The sequence below is a fragment of the Marmota flaviventris genome, chromosome 10, assembly GCF_047511675.1.
Source record: "Marmota flaviventris isolate mMarFla1 chromosome 10, mMarFla1.hap1, whole genome shotgun sequence".
Taxonomy (NCBI): domain Eukaryota; kingdom Metazoa; phylum Chordata; class Mammalia; order Rodentia; family Sciuridae; genus Marmota; species Marmota flaviventris.
Genome location: NC_092507.1, coordinates 113525163 through 113547787, shown reverse-complemented (window position 1 = coordinate 113547787; position 22625 = coordinate 113525163). Strand labels below are relative to the sequence as shown.

General features: G+C 41.1%; 1 protein-coding gene across 3 annotated transcripts in view; it reads right to left on the bottom strand.

Moving 5' to 3' along the window:
• Positions 1–16605, bottom strand: part of Cd244 (CD244 molecule) — a 30804-nt gene extending 14199 nt beyond the window's left edge. Inside the window, exons 1-3 of one of the 3 annotated variants that reach the window (XM_027950825.3) lie at positions 15638–16605; positions 1459–1794; positions 1094–1369 (exon numbers count right to left, since the gene is read on the bottom strand). In XM_027950825.3, the coding sequence (XP_027806626.2) occupies positions 1094–1369; positions 1459–1794; positions 15638–15698 (673 nt within the window). In that variant the 5' untranslated portion in view covers positions 15699–16605. Of the gene's footprint in view, positions 1–1093; positions 1370–1458; positions 1814–15637 lie in introns of all 3 variants that reach the window. The other 2 variants (XM_027950824.3, XM_071618254.1) reach the window with 2 other exon arrangements.
• Positions 16606–22625: the final 6020 nt, after the last annotated feature.

Here is a 22625-nt window from a genome sequence, read left to right as displayed (position 1 = left end):
AGCTATCCACCTATAGGGGATCATCACACAATCTGATATATGGAAAGCATCTGGCACAGCAAATATTGTATCTATTCATTGTTTATAATTCAACAAATATTTATTGCACACCTACTATGCACCAGGCAAGTCTTCCATTTCACCTTCCTGCTATTCCTGCCTCCACTGCTCTTCCTCACCTGAACTTCAACATTGAACATTTGTGTTGCATGTGTTGCCTGATATATAATCCAGCCAACATGAGAAGGGAGAGGAATTAAGTGTTTCAGGGCCAACTGACTAGCTTTCCACAACATTATCTCACTAAATCATAACAGCAATCCTGTGAGGCACCCGTTATTGTTACCCACATTTTACCCTAGAGAACAATTGAAACTCACAGAGGCTAATGAATCTGCCTGAGATCACAGAGTTCGTTCATGTAAAGTGCAAAAACCAGTGTCCTTCTCACTACATAGTGCCTCCATCTTGTTTGTTTCTATTTTGCCCATAAGTACTTGGTTTTGTTGCCCCAATTTTGTTGAAGGTTTTTAAGAACAGAGACTGCATGGTTTGGGTTTGGGTTTGGGTTTTTTCCCATCACACCAATGCTGACTGGCACATTAAGTCTTTGTTTATCTAATAAAAACCGATGTAAACTCAGGTGATTCTCAGCATAAGCAATAAACCCAGATCTCCCCCAGGCATCGTGTGATTCTCCTGACCCAAGGCACTATTGGACAGTGTTATTACCTCCTGGAGAGCTGCATGGTGAGCCACCACTCAAGAGGACAGAGCAGGTCTCCATATATCTTTCAGAGGAAGAAGATAATGGTCAGGAGCCATTGCAAGACTCACCAAACAACCATGCATTCCCTGTGTGTAGGGAAAACTTGCATCTCCAGAAGGATATGGAGTTAAAATCTTCCCAGACTAAGATAGGCCTGGGTTATAGAGACCATGTGCCTAGAGGCCAGGCCCTTGCTGAGGGAGGGCTAAATGACACTGGGGGAGGAAGCCCAGGAATGGCATATCCAAGTCTCCCTTGCATGTGAGCCTGGTCATGGGGTCCAACACCTTAAGCCTGTGTCATAGCCTAAAGTGCTCCACTTACTCAGGGGGACACGTAGACATCCCTGGGTGAGGTTGAGGGTTTGGCTTGCCCAACTGACAGGGTTGCTAACATTGCAGGTATATGTGTTCTGGTCATTGGGATCAACCGACACCTCCAGATATGTAAAGTTCCCAGAGGTCGAGATCAATTCATTGTCTCTGTACCAAGTGTAGGTCACATTGCTGTCCCTGGAGACCAAGCAGGACAGCACCACTTGGCATTTCCTTTCTTCCAGGGCCTTCCACTGTTCCTGCAGGAGAGGCTGCTCAACATGATCTGGAAGCAGAGATTCTGATCAGAAAGGTGCTGGAAATACATGTCCTACAGGAATCGAGGGGACCGGGTGAGGAATCCTGGAGACTCACCAAATACGAAAACCTTGAAGTGGACCACGTTCACCTTTCCAGACTCATTGGTCACCTCCAGTTTATAATGACCACTGTCCTGTGGCTTAGCGGCCTTGATGAGAAGGGTTAAGTTCTCAAAGTTAAAATCAAGTGTATTGTTGAAATGTTTAAGAGCTAAATCTTCATACGTCGGAGTGGAATTATTCCTCCAAGTCAGTATCACATAAGTTTCTGGACATGAGAGTAGCTGCATCTTCCATTGAACAGAAGATATCTCCATCTGTGTGTTAGAAGGCCGTAGAGGGAGGGGCCTTCCTGAGAGACCAACCACATCGTAAGTAGAATCTGGGGATCCTAGGAGAGAAAAACCAGGCTGACAGTGACAGAAAGAGTGTGAGGCCTGAGCAATGTGGGCAGTTGGAGGCAATCTCCCTTAAGCTAAGAGGATGGAATCATGTGTGAGGAGTCTGGAGTCAAAGAGAATCTGAAAATATACTTCCTTTATCTGCCTGTCCTTCTTCCCAAGCTCTGTCCTCTAGTCTGAAGGAACCCACAAACCAATAACCATAGTTAGGATCTCTCAAGTACTTACCATGTGACAGGCAGATTTCAAACATTTACATGTTTTAACTACTTAATTTCACAGGAACCCCTGTGAAGGTCTTATCCTTATTTTATGGGTGAGAAAACTAAGTTAGAAAGCACTCAAGTAACACAGTGAGAATGATGAGCTCGAAATCCAGCTGCTTTGTCTTAGGGGATGAGTTTTTAACCAAGATGCTATAAACACCGTGTCTGATGGGACTGCCTTCCAGAAGCTTTGAAGCAACCACTAGTGATGACAATGGCCAGACCTAGTGAGACAAACCCTCCAAGCTGCTCCTCTTCTGTCCTCTTATAGAGTTGAATTCATCATCCTCTCTTACAGCACCTGGCACGTTGGTTTGTGGGCTTTACTCATTGACATTTACCAATCTTTGACCAGAAACTATCCACAAAGATCACTCCCTAAAATTAGAACAATTAGAAAAACAAAAATAAAATTATACTTCCCAAGTATACCACAGAAGCTGAGTACTGTCGGTGAAGAAAAGCACAAATTCCTATGGCCATTTTTTGGCAGGGAAGCTACGTGGCACAGCCCATTGCATGAAGGAAATACGAGAGTCAGTCGGCCTGGATTGGAGAGAGTCAGGGAGAATTTAAAGTAGAAAACAGGATCTGGGGATAGTTACACAAATGGCTCTGTTAAAATGAGGCCAAGGGAGGCAAAGCAAGATGGTACTTAAATAAGATCCTCGAGTGATCATCTCCCCACGGGGCATAGCAAGTTGAAGAGCTATTCTTCCACCAAACTACCTTCACAAGAGCTCAGGAAATGAGGTGAGAGAACATAGTCCTGCTTATGATGAAATGAAAGAAGTATTGAAAAAGGCAGAAAAGAATGAGAAGCCCATGTCACCCCTTCCCCAATTCCAAGCAGTCCAGTGTGGAGAGAGACTCCACCTGCTTGAGATTGTGAGCAAGTTTAGGTCATGCCTTACACTTGAAAACTACTGCTGGACAGAATCCCAAGACCCCTACCACCAGGCCAATACCCACCAATTGAGTAGGCACCTGCATACCTATTCCAACCTTAGGAGGCAGTGTGGGAAGCAAGACTCCACCTGCTGGGAACAGGGCACAAATCTAGCATGGGACTTGGTCTTGGAGTTCAGTACCAGATCTGCAGCAGTAAGAGCAGCATCCAGTAGAAAGTGAATGCCCCAAATGCAGGCCAGAGCTCACAGATGGAGAGTTTAGCCAGTCCCAGCATCAGGTGCAGACCCATGCACCAGTGGGACAGGATCCTACATCACCACCTACATCACCACCAGCTGTGGCCTGGGCCTTGATGCAACCCTGAGGCCGTGCAGAACTTTGAGGCTGTGACACTCAAGCATGTTAAAGGTTATCATCAGTCTAGGTGGTCAAGGAACTGCCTTCACCAAATCTTGGGCAGCTCTGTCCTCTAGTCTGAAGGAACCCACAAACTAATAACCATAGTTAGGATCTCTCAAGTACTTACCATGTGACAGGCAGATTTCAAACATTTACATGTTTTAACTACTTAATTTCACAAGTAGTTAAAACACAGGGGGACACGTGGTCATTATAAACTGGAGGTGACCAGTGACCAGTGACTGAGGCCGGACAGGGTGGTAAGCAGAGAACTTTGCCCTGGAACTTAGTGGGGGGCTGGTGAAGCCCATTGGGCAGATCCTCAAAGACCCCACCCACACGTTTACCTGTAGATGAAGCCTCTAGAATAGCTCTAGTGCTGGTGAAGACATGTGGCCCCAGTCTATTGGCTTCTATTCCAGCTAGCATCAGCTGGGCCTAATGGCAGCCATGAGTCTAACTCAGCAATAGGTAGCCCCCAGCAATGTAAGCTACCACAGTGTTCTGATCTTGGTGGGCTATGAGCACTAGGTGTGACACAACTTGATGGCATCAGTGGTCACAGGCATGCCATAGGAAACTAGTGCTGGTCCATCCATGGTAATTCTGTCCAGAGCCAGGAAAAATTCTTCAGGACCTGACCACAGGTGGGCAACTGTGGATGTGTCCTTGGGCCTACCCTAGGCCCAGGAGAGGATTGTAGGATAACCACTCTCTCTAAATACTCCCCTGGTCTGTTCTGAACAGCACACCAGCAGTGCATTTGGGATACACTAGGCCTGGACACCCATTATTACTGAAACTGTGACAATTTACCAACAGCAGACTCCCAGCAAACCTGGACCTGCATGTCATCCAGTATTGGAATAGTAGAAGTGACTGCAGGCGCAAAGAAAATAAGCAGCCTACTTAGAATTTCTGAAAAGACAGGCACAAACAACCAGATTGGGAAGACCAGAATAAATACCTAATGCTCAGATAATGCCCAGACAATGCCCAGATAATGTCATATGCCGATAAGCATAAAGGCTTTCAGAAAATGATGACCTCCCCTAATACTCAAAATAAGATGTCAGAAACTGACAGGTGGCAATCAGTATGGGAGAATGATCAGATGGACAACTTATAACAGCTGTTTTAAAGAAACTTGAAGAAAACATAAAAAAACATGTAAATATTCTAACAGAGAAATTGAAAAAGGAGTAGAAGCAACTGTTCTTAGTCCAGTTAGTGAAACAAAGTTAATTTTAAGATAAAGAAACTAGCAAACCGTTTTCTAGACTAAGAAAAAGAGAGGAAAAAACTCAAGTAAATGAAAGCAGAGATGAAAAAGAAGAGATTATAATTGACACCACAGAAATACAAAGAATTCTTAAGAGATTTTTATGAACAAGTTGTCAACAAATTGGATAATCTAGAAAAAAATGGAAAAATTCTTAAGAAACATAGGCCCCATCAATATTAAGTCATGAAGAAACAAGAAACATGAACAGAACAATAAGAAGTAATGATATTGAATCCATAATTAAAAGTCTCCCATAAAAAAATGGAAAAGCCCAGTGGGGCTGGGTATGGAGAGTACATGTCTAGCATGCATTAGGCCCTGAGTTGGATTCAAAGCAAGCAAAAAACAAAAAAAAAGAAAGAAAAGCCCAAGATCAGAGCTTCACTGATAAATTCTATCAACCATATAAAGAAGAATTAATATCAATTCTCAAGTTACTCCAAAAAATAGAAGAGGAAGGAATTCTTCCAAAAGCATTTGATGAGTTCAGCCTTATCCTGATACCAATACTAGATAAGGGCACAATAAAGAAAAAAAAAAAACTAGAGGCCAATATCCTCTGAACATCAATGCAAAAATTCTCGACAAAATACCAACAAATCAGCTAGGGATGTAGCTCAGTAGTAAAGTGCTTTCTTACCATGCACAAGGTTCTGGGTTTGATCACCAAACACCCCCGACACACCCACACATACACCCCTAGAAATCTGAATCCAAAAGCACATTTAAAAGATTATTCATCATGGGTCTGGGGCTGTAGCTCAGTGGCAGAGCGTTTGCCTAGCATGTGTGAGGCACTGGGTTTGATCCTTAGCAAAAAAAAAAAAACACTAAACAAATAAAGGCATGCTGTCCATCTACAATTATAAAACAGACATTTTTTTAAAAAAAAGATTATTCATCACAATCAAGTGGGATTCATCCCAGAGATGCAAGAATGATTCAATGTATGCAAATCAATAAATATGATACACCACATCAACACAATAAAAGACAAAAACCACATGAGCATCTCAATGGGTTCAAAAAAGGCATTTGATAAGATCTAATGTCCCTTCATAAAAAGGCTGAATAAATTAGGTAGAGAGAACATACCTCAACGTAATAAAAGCCATTTATGAAAGCCATCAGCTAAAATTATACTGAGTGGGGGGCAATCTGAAAGTTTTCTAAGATCTGGAACATAACAAGGATGCCCATTTTCACTACTTTGACACAACATAATCCTAGCTGGAGCAATCAAGCAAGAGAAAAAAATAAAGAACATTTAAATTGGAAAAGAGGAAGATGAATTGTCACTATTTGCTGATGATAGGATCTTCCATATAGCAAACCCCTAAAACTCAAGAAAACAAAAACTACTAAAGCTGATAAATGAATTCAGCAAAGTTACAGGATATCAAAAATCAATATACAAAAATCAGTAGTATTGCTCTATATAGCAAATTATCTGAAATAGAAATCAAGAAAGTAATTTCAGTTATAATACCTACAAAAAAAACCTGGAATAAATTTAATCAAAGATGTGAAGGATCTCTATGATGAAAATTATGAAACATTGATGAAAAAAATTAAAGAGGACATTTTAAAAAGTGGAAGAACATCCTGTGTCCATGTATAAGAAGAATCAATATTGTTAAAATGTCCATATTCCTTCCCCTAAGTGATCTACAGAAGCAATACGATTCCTTTCAAAATACCAGACTTTCCACAGAACTCGAAAAAATAATCCTAAAATTTAGATAGAAAAACACATATACACACACTTGAATAGCCAAAGCCATCTTGTATAAAAATAATAAAGCAGTAGGTATTCATTATCTGACTTTAAAACACTAAAAAGCTGTAAGAATCAAAAAAGCATGGTATTCATGGTATAGAAAACCTAGAAGTAAGCCCATGCACCTACGGCCAACTGATTTTTGACAAAAGTGGTAAGATCATGCTTTGAAGAAGAATATGCTCTACGGCACGATAGGCTAACTGTGGTCAACGATGATTATTTGAATATTTCAAAACAGTTTCTGAAAAACCACATCCCAGTATCTCTTATGAACAAATATGCAAACTGAATATTCTTAAACTGAATCCAGCAGTACATCAAAAATAACATATTCTGAATAATAGAGGTTTATCCCAAGTGTTCAAATTTATTAACATTTTAAATTCATGAATATAATTCACCATATTAATTCACCACACATTCACCATAGTAACAAAATAAATGAGAAAAATAAAAGTATTTTCTCAATAGGTGCAGAAGAGGAATTTATTAACATTCAGCAGAAGTTCATGATTTTTAAATTCAATTTAAAATTTTTAACTGAAACATAAGATGCCAAAATTTTACATATTAATGGAGTACCATGTGATGTTCCAATACATGTTTAAATCAAGTTAAATATCTGTCTCTTTTGACATTCATCATTTCTTTATGGTAAAAACCCTTATTCATAATTATTTTTAAATTTTTCAACCAATAGTAGGAAACTTTTTTAATCTGATAAAGTTTAGAAGCCAATAAAATGCTTTTCCGCTAAGTTCAGGAACAAGATAAGGGTTCTATAATCACCTCTTTGAATCAACATCCTACTGGCGGTCATGGCTAATTCAATAAAACAAGAAAAATAAATGAAAGAAATAAAAATTGGAAATGAATATATAAAACTGTGAGTATTCATGATGATATAATTGTGTATGTAGGAAACACAGAGGAATATATGAAAAAACAGTTAAATTTATAAACCAGTTTAGAAAGGTGGCTATATATAAGGTCAATATATAAAAAAATCATTTGTATTTCTATATATAACTGCAAACACCTAAGAAATCAAATTTGAAAACAATATAATTAAAACACTACAAAAAATTAAAATACCTAGAAAAATTCAACAAGAAATATTTATTACCTAGATACCCAAGGTAACAAAAGATATCTGAGAAAGACGTAAAGAGCGAAATAAAGGGAGGGAAATAACGTGGATTTTTAACTGGAAGACTTATATTGTTTTTGTTTGTTTGTTTGTTTGTTTTGTTTTGTTTAGCTGTAGTTGGACACAATATCTTTATTTTATTTATTTATTTTTATGTGGTGCTGAGGATCAAACCCAGGGCCTCACACATGCTAGGCAAGTGCTCTACCACTGAGCCACAGCCCCAGCCCAAGACTTATATTGTTGAGATGTCAGTTCTCCCTAAACTAAACTACAGATTCGATGGCATTCCAAGAAAAAAATCTAGAAAGTTACTTTTGCAGAAATTGGTAAATTAAATCTAAAATCTATGTAAAAGTGCAAAAGATCGAGTGTCCCTGAGTTCAATCCCCGGTACCCCCACCCAACAACAACAACAAAAAAGAATGTTCGTGGGGCTGGGGATGTGGCTCAAAGCGGTAAACGCGCTCTACTGGCATGCACGGGGCCCTGGGTTCGATCCTCAGCACCACATAAAATAAATAAATAAATAAAAATGTTGTGTCCACTGAAAACTGAAAAATAAATGTTTAAAAAAAAAGTTCTCTCTCTCTCTCTCTCTCTCTCTCTCTCTCTCTCTCTCTCTCTCTTTAAAAAAAAAGAATGTTCGTAATGACTTTATTCATAATAATTCAAAATGAGAAACAATCCAAATATCTGTCATTGGAAGATTAATAAAGAGATCATTCCATATTCTGATAAGGCAGTATTGCACAGCAATGAAAAAGAATAAACTATTTTGAGGCAACATTGTGAACAGATTTCATCTGAATGATGATTAGTAAGAAAGCCAGGCACAAAAGAATTCCTAGTGAATTATTCCATTTGTAGTGACATTTAAAATTAGGAAAAGCTAATCTATAGTGAGCAAGTTTAGAATGTTGGTTACTTTGGAGTTATTGCCAACTTAGAGGGAAAGAATCCTGCTGGGTGCTAGAAATATTTTACATCTCAATGTGGGTAGTGGTCATGTGTGCATACGTATAGAAAAGTTCTTTAAGCAATTCATTTAAATTTTGTGCACAACACTGTATATTTTGATACAAAAAAAATAAAAAGGAATATCGGCCACCTCTCATAAAGTTGTTTTGACCATTAAATTCAGACATACTTTGATAAAAGCAAAGTGTGATGCTGTTTGTCACTGTGGAAACACTGCCACAGCAAGAGCAGAGACAGACGAGAGCTCCCCATGCATCTATTAGCTAAACCCATCTCTTAGATAATATCAGAAAAGTCTTCCTGAAGCTGTTACTAAAATGGCAGACAGAAATCAGTAGATCAGAAGACCAACTTCTTACAACAGACAAGAAAGTACACCAGGCAAATTTACAGATTAATAAGGAAAATGCTCAGTGTTCAATGAATATTGGACTCACTACGTGTCAGGCTCTAGGACAGAATTTCTTAACCTTGGCTCTTGACATTTAGGGCCCAATAATTCTTCACTGTGCTCTGTGTTGTAAGGATGTTTAATAGCATTCCTGTCCTCTACCCACTAGGCTCTAGTAGAACCCTTTCCCTGTTGCCAAATATCCCCTGGGGTTGGGGAACTGTCCCAGTTGAGAATCCCTGCCCAGGGCATTAGGGCATAGGGGTGAGCAAGATAAACAAAGTCCCCCCTGTCATGGAGTTTACATGCTCATGTGAGCACACACCATAAATAAGTGAAAAATAAGAAGGATTCTTTCAGAGAGGCATAAGTGCCTTGCATAAAGTTTTTAAAGGTCACAAAACAGAGTAAGAAGTGTGGGAATTTCTTTAGACTCAAGGATGAAAAGACCTTCCTAAGGAGCTGGACATGTGGACTGAGAAAGACATGAAGGTTCCAGTCAGGGGAGGAGCTAGAGGAAAAGCATTTCATGTAGGTGGATCAGCCCTTTAAGATCCTCCGTGGCCAGAGGATAAAGCATAAGGTCCAAACCTTACGCAGAGTGTTAAGAATAGAAGAAGTAAGAATAAGAGGTTTGGTGATTTTCAGCATTTGCAAAGAAATAAAGTATCATAAAACTTCCTCTCCCAGAAACAGGACATCACCTCTACAGGCTATGGAAAAGGTAAAATAAAGCAACAAAAATTACTTTTCAAACATATTATTTAATTAGTATTTTTATTTATTTGGGGGATTTTATTAATTTCTTTTTTTTTAACCAAATTGCCTTTAAGAAACTAACCCAGGCACCCAGGTACCATTAACAGAATGGCACCCAGAAAGATGTTCCTTATAGATAACCAGCAAATGGTAAAGGAGAAGGAGACGGACACCCAACACTGGTTAATTGGCAGTAGCAATGTCAGCAACACGCAAGGTCAAGAGTAAGGCCCGACAGAAAGGGAGCCATCCTGATGGATATACATTGCAAGAGCAGGCTCCAGGATAAATGATTGGATGTCGATATCTCCATTCCATCTAATGCATTCATGGTCTGAGACTACAGATGGATCCTGAGTATTTCACAGGAAGAGACACCAAGAGCAAGACAAGCCAAGTCTACAGGCTCAAGTACAGAAGCCAGAAATGCTTGTTACAAAATCAAAATCCATAGGGCAGGGCAGGATTTTAAGTAAGAAATAGAAGCCAAATCACAACAGGAGAGGAGAAGAACCGACCAGAAGCCATGTAAGGTTAACAGCCAAGAACTGTGACCAGCCAACATCGTTGGAGCACACATGAGTACATCGTGTTGGCTCAAAGGTGGAGCCAAAATTCAACCAATGCACATCAGCAAGCCTATCTGTGTCGCTCAGAGCCAGCATCTGTTGTTGCTCATGCCACACCTATAGGCAGATATCTCTGGCACACTCCTATTTTAAAGACTAGGGTTATTAAGGGCACAAAGTCAAGACATAAAGGAAATGTTTTTAATCCTTGATTTAATGTCCTTATAATCCAAAACAGCCAACTGAGATGTGCTGTGTGATGCGCCTTGAAGGTGTGCCCAAGGTGTGATAATGGCATAAAGGGTTAGCGTGTCTTCCTCTGTTCTGGGGCATTAGGAGTGGCTGCTCCGAGGAGGTGTCTAGGAGTCACCATTGAAAGAGATTCAAGGCCTGCCTGGTGGATGAAGAAAGGAATCGGGAAGAGGATCTTACAGGCAGAGCAGCAGCGGGGAGGAAAGACACTCATGCTCTGTCAATTATTGGTCTGGTTAAGAAGGGGCAAATCTCTCTCCAGCAGGTTTGGAAAGTGGAGTGATGAAAATATGAGTTTAATTTTTAGGTTTTGGGTGGTTTTATTTTATTTTTACCTTTATAAATTTGCAAGAGAGAGAACAAATATTAAAAGGTGCTTAATATATAAATCTATAAAAATAATCATAAAGTATACTTCTATATTACCAACAGCACTAAAACATAGAGTATTTCATAGAAAAATGTAGTTCTCGGGCTGGGGCTGTAGCTCAGTGGCAGAGCGCTCACCTAGCATGTGCGAGGCCCTGGGTTTGATCCTCAGCACCACAAAAAAATAAATAAAATAAAGGTATTGTGTACAACTACAACTAAAAAATAAATATTAAAAAAATGTAGTTCTCCACTATCACAAAACTAAATATGGATTATACATGGAAATGGTTAAGTTATTAATTAGACTGTTAAATACTTAAAGAATTGAGTTTGTAAACCAGAGTCCTAATGATATACTGCCTTGGAGCTCATTTTTTTATTATATCATTTTTTTTATATACTATTGAATTAGTTTACACACACCAGATGGGTTTTTTCGGCAAATAAAAAAGGACCTAGGACGATCATGTTGGTTTGGTCTTTCTTTCTTTTTCTCTTTATTCTTTCTTTTTTTAATACTGGGACTTAAACCCAGAGGCACTTTCCCACTGAGCTATACACCCAGTCCTTTTTTTATTTTTTATTGTGAGATAGAATCTCACTAAGGTACAGAGGCTGGCTTTGAACTTGCAATTGGTTTGGTTTGACCAGGGACAGGACAAGAGCCCCCTTCCCCTGAGCAGAGGCAAATGTGGCAGTTTACAGGAGTAGATGAGGTAGGCTAATATTGGGGAATCCTTGTTGGGGCTGGAGGTACGAATCCCTAATTTATGATCCTGTTTTCTGAGAGAAGAAGGTGGTCAGCAGATAGAGGCTATGATGGTGAACGTGGGCCCTGAAAAGATGGTAAAGGCTTGGAATCACCTTCTGGGGAATGGAAGAAGCCATGGATTAGAAACAAGAATTCCGGGACCTTGAGAGCACAGCTCAGGTTGGAGACTGTGACTCCATATCTGCTCCTTGATATTGAACTTCTTCCTGAAGCTCTCCACAATCCAGCATAGGAATAAGAAAGATGGCTGGACTGAGCTTCTGTGAATGGACTAGAAGGTGAAGGGGGGCCAGAATGGCAGATGTTATGAAAAGGAAAGTGTCAGAACTCATGTAAAAAAACACCTCAGTCCCTGTCCCAGAGAGGTGTACATGCCAAGTGAGGACACAGGAAATACCAGTAGGAAAAGATAACTCTAAGACAAGTTCTCATGTGTCTGAAGGGAAGGATAACGGGAGCCAGCATTGAGTGTCGGTTGTTCATGGTCGAGAAGGTCTCAGGGCCACAGCCACTGCCGTTGCTACTGCTCAGCAGCCTTGGGGGGCCTTTTCCGGTGGCTAGGAAAGGAAGAGTTAAAATAGAAACTCTGCAGAGAAAGGGCAGGGGACCCAGGTGATGAACTTTAGCACAGCCTCCGGAAGAAGTGGCCTCAAATATAGAGGACTGTCAAGGAGACCATCTGACTCGCAGGGAGTCCCATTCGGCCCTGCAGCCTGATTCAAGCTGGAGCCAACATCAGTGCAGCTTCCTACAACCTGGACCTGCTGAGCAGAGGAAGATGTGAGGCCTGAGGCCCCCAGAGAAAAAGCAAAGGAAGGTCTCAGAGAGAATATAGCTTCCACCAGCCAACACGAGGATGTTGAGGTTTTCTCAGCTTGAGCCTGTGCTACTAGGCTTGGGGGAGAGGAAACAGAGGTGGTCCCTGCTGTGGTCTAAGTGAATAGAGCCCAGTGAGATCCCCAAAGTGCAGGGCTGGGACAGCCCTAGTCAAGCCAAACTCAAAATCACGAAGTATCCTCCACAGCCTGCAGCCCGCTTCTCTCTTCCTCTCAACTTAGCTTCAGACTGACCATATAACTGCTCTTCTCAGGCAAAGGAACTCCCTCCCCTCTATCAGAATGGGCCTAGCCCAGGGCCCCGATAACTGAATTGTCTCCTCTATGATAGAGAACTATCTTTCTCCAAGGTAACTATTGTGTTTGCCTTCCAAACCCTGTGTTTTCTTTGCTTTTGTTTAGTATTCCTCTGCTTAGATTGTTCTACTTTGTTCTTAACACCTAGACACTCTTCCCCCAAGGCCAATCCCTGGGGTCCCTATCTGAAGGACTCACCATCTTCTCAGCTGCCATTTCACTCAGAAGGGATCCTGCCTGTCAGAGACACTTAGCATTTTCTATCTTCCTGTATAGCTGTTATTGTGCACACCTATTTTCCTCTGTCTGAAAGAAATTCTTATGGGTAGAATTAACATGTTTCTTCTGTTTCCTCACAAAAGCTTGCACAATTCTTGGAGCATTGTTAGAGCTTCATGAATCTGTTTAATTCATTCAAGAGTGACTCTCACCAGGCACAGTGATACACACCTGAAATCCCAATGGATTGAAAGGCTGAGGCAGGAGAATCGAGAGTTCAAAGCCAGCCTCAACAACTTAGCAAGACCCTGTCCTTAAAAAAATATATAAAAAGACTGGGGATGTAGCTCAGTGGTTGCCCCATGTTCAATCCCCAGTACCAAAAAAAAAAGAGTGACTCTTCATTTAACTCCCCAAAGTGACTGTAATATAGGAATTTCACACAGAATATTAGGGAGGCCTTATAGGCACCACATCCCTGCAATTTCACTCCCCACTCACAGGCCCTCAGAATAAAGAAACAGTAGCCCTCAAGTAACATGAAATCCCCACACACAGCTTGATTTAACCACTTTAGAAAATAGTGTGACAGCATTTGCTGTGTGGTAAGTATATTCCCATACCCCACAATTCTACCCTGGAAATATACCCAACAGACATGCCTGTATAAAAAGCTTGTAGCAGCATCATTATATAGCAAAAAAAAAAAAAATGGAAACAACCCAAATGCTCATCAATGATAGAATGGATAAACTATGATACAGTCATATAATGAAACACTATGCCACCATGAAAATGATCAGTTACAACATAGAGAATTTCACAAGATATTTACCAAAAGAAGCTAGGCATGAGAATGCATACCAAGTGATTTCACTTATAGCTGGGTAAAACTAACCTATGATGTTAAAAGTCAGAACAGTGGTTTTATTTGTAGAAGAGGAAGTAGATAATAGAAAGAACACATGATAGTTCCAAGGGTATGTCCATTTAACAATAACTCCCTGAGATGTACATTTATAATTTTTGTGCTTTTCTGTACATATCTTGCACCCTAATAGGAAAGGTTTCTGTAGAGATTGGTGGCACGTCCTATAATTCCAACCAATTGAGAGGCTAAGGCAGGAGGATCACAAGTTCGAGGCCAGCCTGGGCAACTTAGTGAGATCCTGTCTCAAAATAAAAATAAAAAGGGCTAGGAGTACATCTCAGTGGTAGAGATCCCCTGGGTTCAATCCCCACTACTGCAAAAATAAATAAATAATAGGGTTTGTTTATAAAGACAATAGCCAGGTTACCCCTACAGTGATTTCTACGGCTGAATTCCCTTCAGGATAGTGCTGCAGCCAGGTTTCTATGTCTTCTAATCTCTCTTCTACCTATTTGCATCATTCTTACTTTGAGAGGAGGTGCGTCAAGGAAGAGATAACTAAAAATGACTCCAGCCTTCTACAGCCGACCTGGATCCCAAACAGAACAGCCCCAATTAGAGAGCACTCCTTTAGAAGGGAAAGTTTTCACATGATCTACATAAATAGCTGGCAATCCTCAGAGATAATTGGAAAGACACTATCCCTACTCTTTTTTCTCCAGCATATCTTCTCACCCTATACCCAAAGTACCTCAGGATTCACAGTCTCCATCCCATCCCTTCGGATTTCCTTAGAATGAACAACTAAAACTTAAATTTAGGGACCAAATGAATGTTAGGGCCCAGGCTCACTCCTGTGGGCAGTGATTTGAAGGTTCCTGCTCCCCTACATATCTGACCCCAAAATCATTCCAGTCTGCCTCTAAGATGCCTGTAAATAATTCATGTATTCACTCAATAAACATGCTTTGAGCACCTACTAAATTGGGCCCCATGCTCTGCCCTGATCACAGCTGTAATTTTTCTATTCATTCTGGTGACAGAATGTAGATTCCATGAACAAAGGAGCTATGGACTTATTGAGCACTGAATTCTCAATGCCTAGCCCAGAGGCTGGTACAGAGCCACTCAAAACGTACTCAAGGAAGGAAGGGGAATAGAGAGGGTGCTGTTGTCATGGAAATAAATATTTATTGAAGGTCTTGCTTATGTCTAGATGGTGAGGGTACGGCATGAACAATGCACAAAATCCCCTGATCTCAAGTTTTGCATCCTACCAGGCTGAATAAATAAGTAAACAGTGTAGTCTATAAGATGGAGATGGGAATTATGGAGAAAAATTAAGTGGAGCAAGAGATAAGGGGTTGCAATATAGTATCATGGATGAGGAAGGCCTCATCAAGAAGACAGTATTTGAGCAAAAGCATGAGAAAAAGAAACAAGTTCAGGGCCAAAGAGGAAGCAGCATAGCAGAAAGAGAAAGTTGTGGATACAGAGCCTTCGCAAAAGTTTTCCTAAGATTTCCCTTTCTCACAAAGCAAAAGCCATGCATTTTCCAATGACCTAGGTGAGCTATGTGATCGGGGCCACCTCCCCTTCCTCTCTCTCTTGCTCACCTCATTCCAGGTGATCACATAAGGTCTGGATTCTAATCTCCCAAAAGGACACAGCCCCGAGTCTATGGCAGCCCTCACCCCATGTCAAGCTGAGGATCCTTACCTTGGCCGTGATGCCCCTTGAGGAGCAAGAGATGCAGGAGGGTGACAGCTAGCCCCAACATCCCCAAAGGGGCCCCTCGCTCCCTCCGACACTCAGCTGTGCACGGGCTTCACTGTCACCAGTCAGCAGGAGAAGGAAGGGGAGAAGTGCCTGGCTGCCTGTCCAGCCACAATTTCCTCAACTCAAGGCTGTTCGCTTCTGCTGTGAGTTGATGAAGCCACTGAAAAAGTCCCAGCCCCCAGATCTGCTCTGAAAGTTCCCACAAGCTAAGCTCGCGAAGTTTGCCTCAAATGGGCAGGTGCTCAGAGTTTGCTGTGACTCACAAAACCAGTTTCAAAATCTTATCCCTTGCTCTGCTCCAGTCCAGCCGCTTCATTCAAAAGGCAGAGGCCCCGGATATGTCCCTTCATCCTAGTGGTGGTATGCAGAGACCAACAGGGGGCCCGAACAGCCATCATCCCAGCCTGTGCCAGTCCAACAGATATTGTGGAGATGAAGGGGAAAGGTTTGGGGGAGGATGTGGGCTGAGCAGCAGAGCCCTGGATAACTTGAAGGAGAGAAGGAGTAGCTGGGGTGACACAGGAAAGGACCTAAGCTTTAGGGACAAAAGAAAAATCTGACAGGCTCAGGGATCCTATGTAGTTTGATACCCAAGTTTAAGAACATGCAAATTATATTTGTTTCAGAAAAATCTGCTTTTGCTCCAAGTGTCCCATCAATACCTCTGTATTCCTTCCCTTTCTCTTTCTCTACTTTCCTATAGTAGTTCTTTCTTCTTCCTCTTGCTTTCCCTGGAAGCACCTGGACTTATTTTTATTCCCCTCCCCATCCCCCTAGTGATTCCAGCCTCCACAAGACCAGGCATCTTTGGATTTTGGGGGGCTTTTATGGAGAGATGGGGACAGTGATATCCTATCTCCCCCTTAGGGTTTGCTTCAAGGCCATACTCTAAGATTAATGCCCCTTTTCTTCTTCCTTCCCCTTAGAAACAAACCCGTTCAGTCCTCCCCCTCCCCAAGTCCTCCTTTCTTTTTTTTTTTTTTTTTTTTTCATCCTTTGATTCTTTTCCAGTCGCCCTGTTGGAAGCTGGGCAGAGGGGAGGCAGACTGAGACCCTCCGTTGCCAATGGAAGCAGCCATGGTGCTCTGGACAGAGCACTGGATTTGGAATAAAAAATTTGGACTTGAGGCTCAGTTCTGCATTTACACCTGTGTGATATTAGCCCACTTACTTTCTGGGTCTTCAGAATCACCATATTTGGTTCTCCTTCTTCACAAAATGGTTTTCAGCATCAAATTAACAACTATGCCTGAGACTTTTTATGTAAAACTGGTGCAATAATCTGAATGTTTGTATCCCTTAAAAATTCCTATCCAGAGATGGAATCACCGTTGGGATGGTATTAGGAGGTGGAGTCTTGGGGGAGGTGATTAGGTCTTAAGAGATAGCCTTCTTCAATAGGATTAATGCCCTTATAAATGAGGCTCCAGGGATCTCACTTGTTCTTTCTTCCACATGAGGACACAGCAAGAAGCCAGCAGTGTATATCCCAGAAAGGATCCCTCACCAGAACCCAACCACACTGGCCCTCTGATCTTGGACTTACCCGTCTCCAGAACTATGAGAAATACATCATGTTGTTGTTGTTGTTTATTTTTGAGGTGCTGGGGATAGAACTCAAGACCCGCCCATGCTTGGCAAGTGCTCTACCACTGAGCTACAATCCCAGCCCTAAATTCATGTTATTTATAAGCTGCCCAGTTTGTGGTATTTTCTTTGAGCAGCCCAGACAGCCTTGCTTAACACAGGCCTGCATAGCTTTTTCTATTTAATCATCTACTGGTTATTATCTCTTCCCAAGGGACAACCCTCAACCCATGGAAGTTTCCTCAGAGTTGATTTGGAAAATTCTCTTCATATGGAGAAATGATACTAAAGACATGATGAAAGTCAATTTCATGATGAAGGTCAATTTCCTTGCATGACAGTGAAAGGTAAGGTCCGACTATTGGAAGCCACTAATAAACAACATGAATTAGGAATCTGCTTCACCAATCCTGACCCCAACTCTACCTCCATCCTCCCCTCCAAGCAGGTGGAAGACCCACCCTCCCCTGGAAACTGAACTGGGAGCAGCTGTACCACTTTCCCATACTTACTTCCCAGGTCTCTGGAAGTGTGGGGCAGGGGACTCAAATGGAGCATTTAAAGGTCAGCAGCCATCTAGGAACCACAGGTAAACCAACCCCTGCCCTCTCATCCTTCTTTTTCCCAAACCATGCTCTCACCATGTTACGGTGAATAAAGATCATTTCAGTAAATCCCATTTCTGATGCAACTACAAAGTTTCCAAGTCCCAAAGACCACCCATCTCTGAGATGATTTGCAACTTTGAGGTCCCCAAGTCCACCTTCGGGTTATTTTTTTTTCCTTTGAGGTTATTAATTTGGCAGAAAGACCCACAGAACTCACTAAAAGCTGTTTACAGCTGGCTCCAGTTTAATACAGTGAAAAATACAGATGAAAAGTAACCGAGGGAAGAGAAACCTAAGGCAGGGCTCAGGAGAGTTTCAAACAAAGGAGCAGTGCTCAGAACTTCCAGATGTCCTGTCCTAGAGAAGTTGTATAGACTGCGCTTACTCCTCTCAGAAATTATGTGTGAAAATACATACGGGTTATTGCTAACCAGGAAAGCTTCTAAAGTTATGGTATCTAAAGTTTTTATACCTGGTCATATACACATGGTCTCTCCACCTGCGTGACTGACCTTAGTCTCTGGCCCTATCAAGAGGCTAAGCTGAGGCTATTTGGACCAAAACCGCCACCATAAACCACGTTGTTAACATAGACTATCTGGCATGGTCCAAGATCCCCAGTAAATTAAAATACTCTTATCAAGCAGGACATTCCAAGGTTTAGAGATCACCTCTCAGGAGCCAAGGGCAAAGGCCAGGCCTCTGGGCAAGAGGAATCCTTTACTACACACCTTTATAGACAAAATTATGACAGTCGAACATGAACCTTTCAAAATGGGCCCAACTGGTTTTATGGGCCCATACTTAATGTTCAACAAGTCATTCAAAAATTTAGCAAGTAATTTCTGTGATACTGGACACTAAACAAGAACTCACTCCCTTTGTTTCTAGCCATCTGAATATATCTGTTTCTGTTTGAAAGAAATGTGTGTATTAGTCCATTTCCTAGCTAACTTTATAAATAAAAGAGGTTTACTTAGCTCATGGTTCTGGCAATTTCAAAGCAAGGCACCAACATTGTCTTGGCTCTGGTGAGGATTTCATGGCAGATGGTGAATGGTGAAAGAACTTCACAATACCAGGAGCACCTGTAGGCGCAACTGACCACATTTAAAACAAACAGGAAGCCAGTGACTGACTCAGGAGCCAGGCTCTCTTATAACAACCCATTCTCATAAGAGTCGAGAGGTCCCATGGAGATACCTTAATTCCTTCTGAGCATAGTTTTCCCAATGACCTAGGGACTTCCCACTAGGCTCTACTACTTAAAAGTCCCACTACTTCTCACCCCACTAGGGATCAAGCTCCTGACACAAGAACCCTTGGGGATCTTATTCAAACTAGATCCAAACCACCACACCATGACTAAGCTTTTAACAAGCAAGCCCAATTCTTTTCAGGTCTGTTTCTCAAAAGGGCTAGAAAACTGTTTCCCCTTCTTTGTGTATTTATCTCCCTTGGGCTTTCACTTGTCAGAAGGGAATTAGCCAATTGTTACTTACTTACTGGTTGTAATGAGATTTAGATTCAGATTAAAGATGAGGGATGCAATATTCTCATAAAGAAGAGGAGAGAGAAAGTCTGTTAAAAAAAAAAAACACATAAGACATCAAATAATCTGGTGGAACTGCATCTAAATCTACAACTCAGGAGGAGGAGCCAAGGAGTACAATCCACATCAGAGCTCCTCTCAGAATTTCCATATAATGAGGAACTTGTTCCCTGTATGAAGAAATAACTCTGAAGATTCAGAGAATTGAATCTCTCTCCCTGATGCTATATATGGTATAAGAAATGGGACCAATCTCTACTTGGTGGAACAAGATGTTTCCATAGAAAAATTCAATGAAAGAGTTTTCCCAAATTGCAGTTCATTGTATCAGTGAATTGCCCTATACAATTGAAAGGTAATTAAATACAATTTATCTTATATGTTTGTATCTTTGATTCCATTGTATGAACAAGAATCTGATCTAGTAACAAATTATATTGCAGATTTTAATGTTTGACATATTAATGTATCAGAGTGTTTTGTTTAGAAAAGAAAGGGCTAGGGATATAGCTCAACATAAAGTGCTTGTCTCTCATGCACAGGCCCTAGGTTCAATTCCCAGCACCACACAGAAAGAAAGAGAGAGAGAGAGAGAAAGAAAGAGAGAGAGAGAAGGCCTAATGTGGGTTGTGGCTCAGCAGTTGAGCGCTCACCAACCACGGTCGAGGCCCTGAGTTCGATCCTCAGCACCACATAAAAATAAACAAATTAATTAAAGATATTATATCAAATTATAACTAAAAAATAAATATTTTTTAAAAAAGAAAAGAAAACATAATGTGTAATGACTTCTAGGTGACCTGCCCAACATAAGAGCTGGCTGCCATGGTGCACACATTTAATCCCAGTACCTGGGAGGCTGAAGCAGGAGAATGGCAAGTTCAAGGCCAGCCTCACCAACTTAGTGAGGCTCTCAAAATAAAAGGGTTGGGGGTATCTCAATGACAGAGTACTTGCCTAGCATACACAAGGCTCTGGATTCATCACCCAATACTGCTAAATAAATAAATACAGAAGAATGAAATTGAGGGCTTTTGGGGGAATGAGGTTTGTTTTGTTTGTTTATTTGTTTTTTTTTTTTTTTTTTTGGTTGTTGTTGTTTGCTTTTTGTACCAGGCATTGAACCCAGGAGCACTTAACCACTGAGCCACATCCCCAGCCCTTTTTACTTTTTATTTTGAGATAGGGTCTCACTAAGTTGCTTAGGGCCTCACTAAATTGCTAAGGCTGGCTTGAACTTGTGACCTTCCTGCCTCAGCCTCCCAAGCCACTGGGATTATAGGCAGGCACCAGTGCCCTATCCAAAATTGAGGTTTAATGGTAATATTTATAACCAAACGTTCTCTTTAAATTTTCCATTGTGCTACACCAGCACCCCTAAAAATAAGTACATGTGATCAAAGTTTACTATCATGATCAGACAGAAAAATCAGGTTAAGTCATCATTTTAATGATATGTATTTGCAATGGACCATAACTGATATTGTTTTCACAGGACAAAACTTCACTCTGGAGAATTTCATTCTGTTCCATGTTGCTGTTTATCTGTCACATAGAATCCACAACAGAGCTGACATTTTCCCTGCTTCTGTGCAGCTCAATCTACCACATGGGTTGCATGTGACTATTTACCAGGCCAAAGCCCACAAAAGATAAAAGAGATTAGATCCAACTTCCTTTTCTCTAAGAGTTCTCCTTCCTCTTTCCCCCATTCCTTCCCCTATCCCACCTTCCTACATGACTCTGAAGTTATTTCTTGTTTTCTAGCATATCCTCTCTAGTTGCCTCTGAGAGTGTCCCTTGGCACATCTGTGTGCTTCTTTCTTGTGAGAACAGGGTTGACCTGCCTTGACCACTCTTGACCTCCCCTTCCTGCCTTCCATTCCAGCCAGAGCCATCCAGCACATGCACAGACAATTAAATGCACTGTGACAGAAAGTTAGAGACACACAGCAGAGACTTTTGATGCCTTGTGTTTTATTTCTGGAACTCCTTCCCAGACTGTATATCAAAAGCCAACTTCGGCATCTTGGGTTCTAGAAATTTTATTCCTATTCCTTTCCACCAGTCCCAACAACACCATCTGTATCTCTGACATCTAGCCTTTTCCTTCATTCTAAATGCATCAATTCCTCCTGCACTGTCTCTTTTGCTCTTCGATTGTCAGATGTTTAAAAACTGGCTGTTTTCATGACTGCAGTCCAGTTGCCAATTCTACATGCACATTCTTTCTTTTAGTCCAGTAGAGACCGTCACGTTTCTTGCCTCCTTTTTTGTACATATATAGTGACACAACATACACTTATGTTTCAAAAGCAATTTTCTTTCTTTTTTTTTTTTTTTTTTTTTTTGTTTACTGATGGATCTTTATTTTATTTATTTATATATGTGGTGCTGAGAATCAAACCCAGTGCCTCACACATGCTAGGCAAGCGCTCTGCCACTGAGACACAACCCCAGCCCTCAAAAGCAATTTTCTAAGCACTTGATTTTAATAATTAAAGTCTTCCACCCTAAATGGGAAGGACAAGTTGGAATCCCATCAGCCGGAACTTAAATACTGATTTCATTGGTGGTGCTTTATTTTTGTTTTTGTTTTTCAGTACTGGAGATTGAACCCAGGGCTTCGTGGTTGCTAGGCAAGCACTCCATACCCCAGCCCTTTTTAATTTTATTTTGAGACAGGGTCTTACTAAGTTTCTGAGGCTGGCCTCAAACTTGTGATCCTCCTGCCTCAGCCTCCAAAGTAACTGGACTCAGACATGTGCAACCAAGCCCAGTTTAAATACTGTTGATAAAATAGCATAATAGATACACAGTGCTTAATGAAACATAAGGCGACTTAACAGTTCTTCTAGCATCTCAACAATTATGGATTTTTCCAAGATTGAGTTTTGTATTTGCCTCATAAAGAGTGAATGTTCTGGGATTCTGCCCAGAGGAAACTGTGTGGAGAAACACTGCAAGGGAATCATGGAATCATGGTCTTTGTAGTTATTTCCCCATTCTCTAGGGAATTTTCTATAGGATTCTTTATTAACTCACTGTGGTAGTCAGTTTGTAATTGCTGTAACAAATGCCTGTGTTTAACAACTTAAAGGAGGAAAGGTTTATTTGGGCTCAGTGTCAGAAGTCTCCATCTCTGATCACCTGACCTCATCACTTTGGGCCTGTTGTGAGG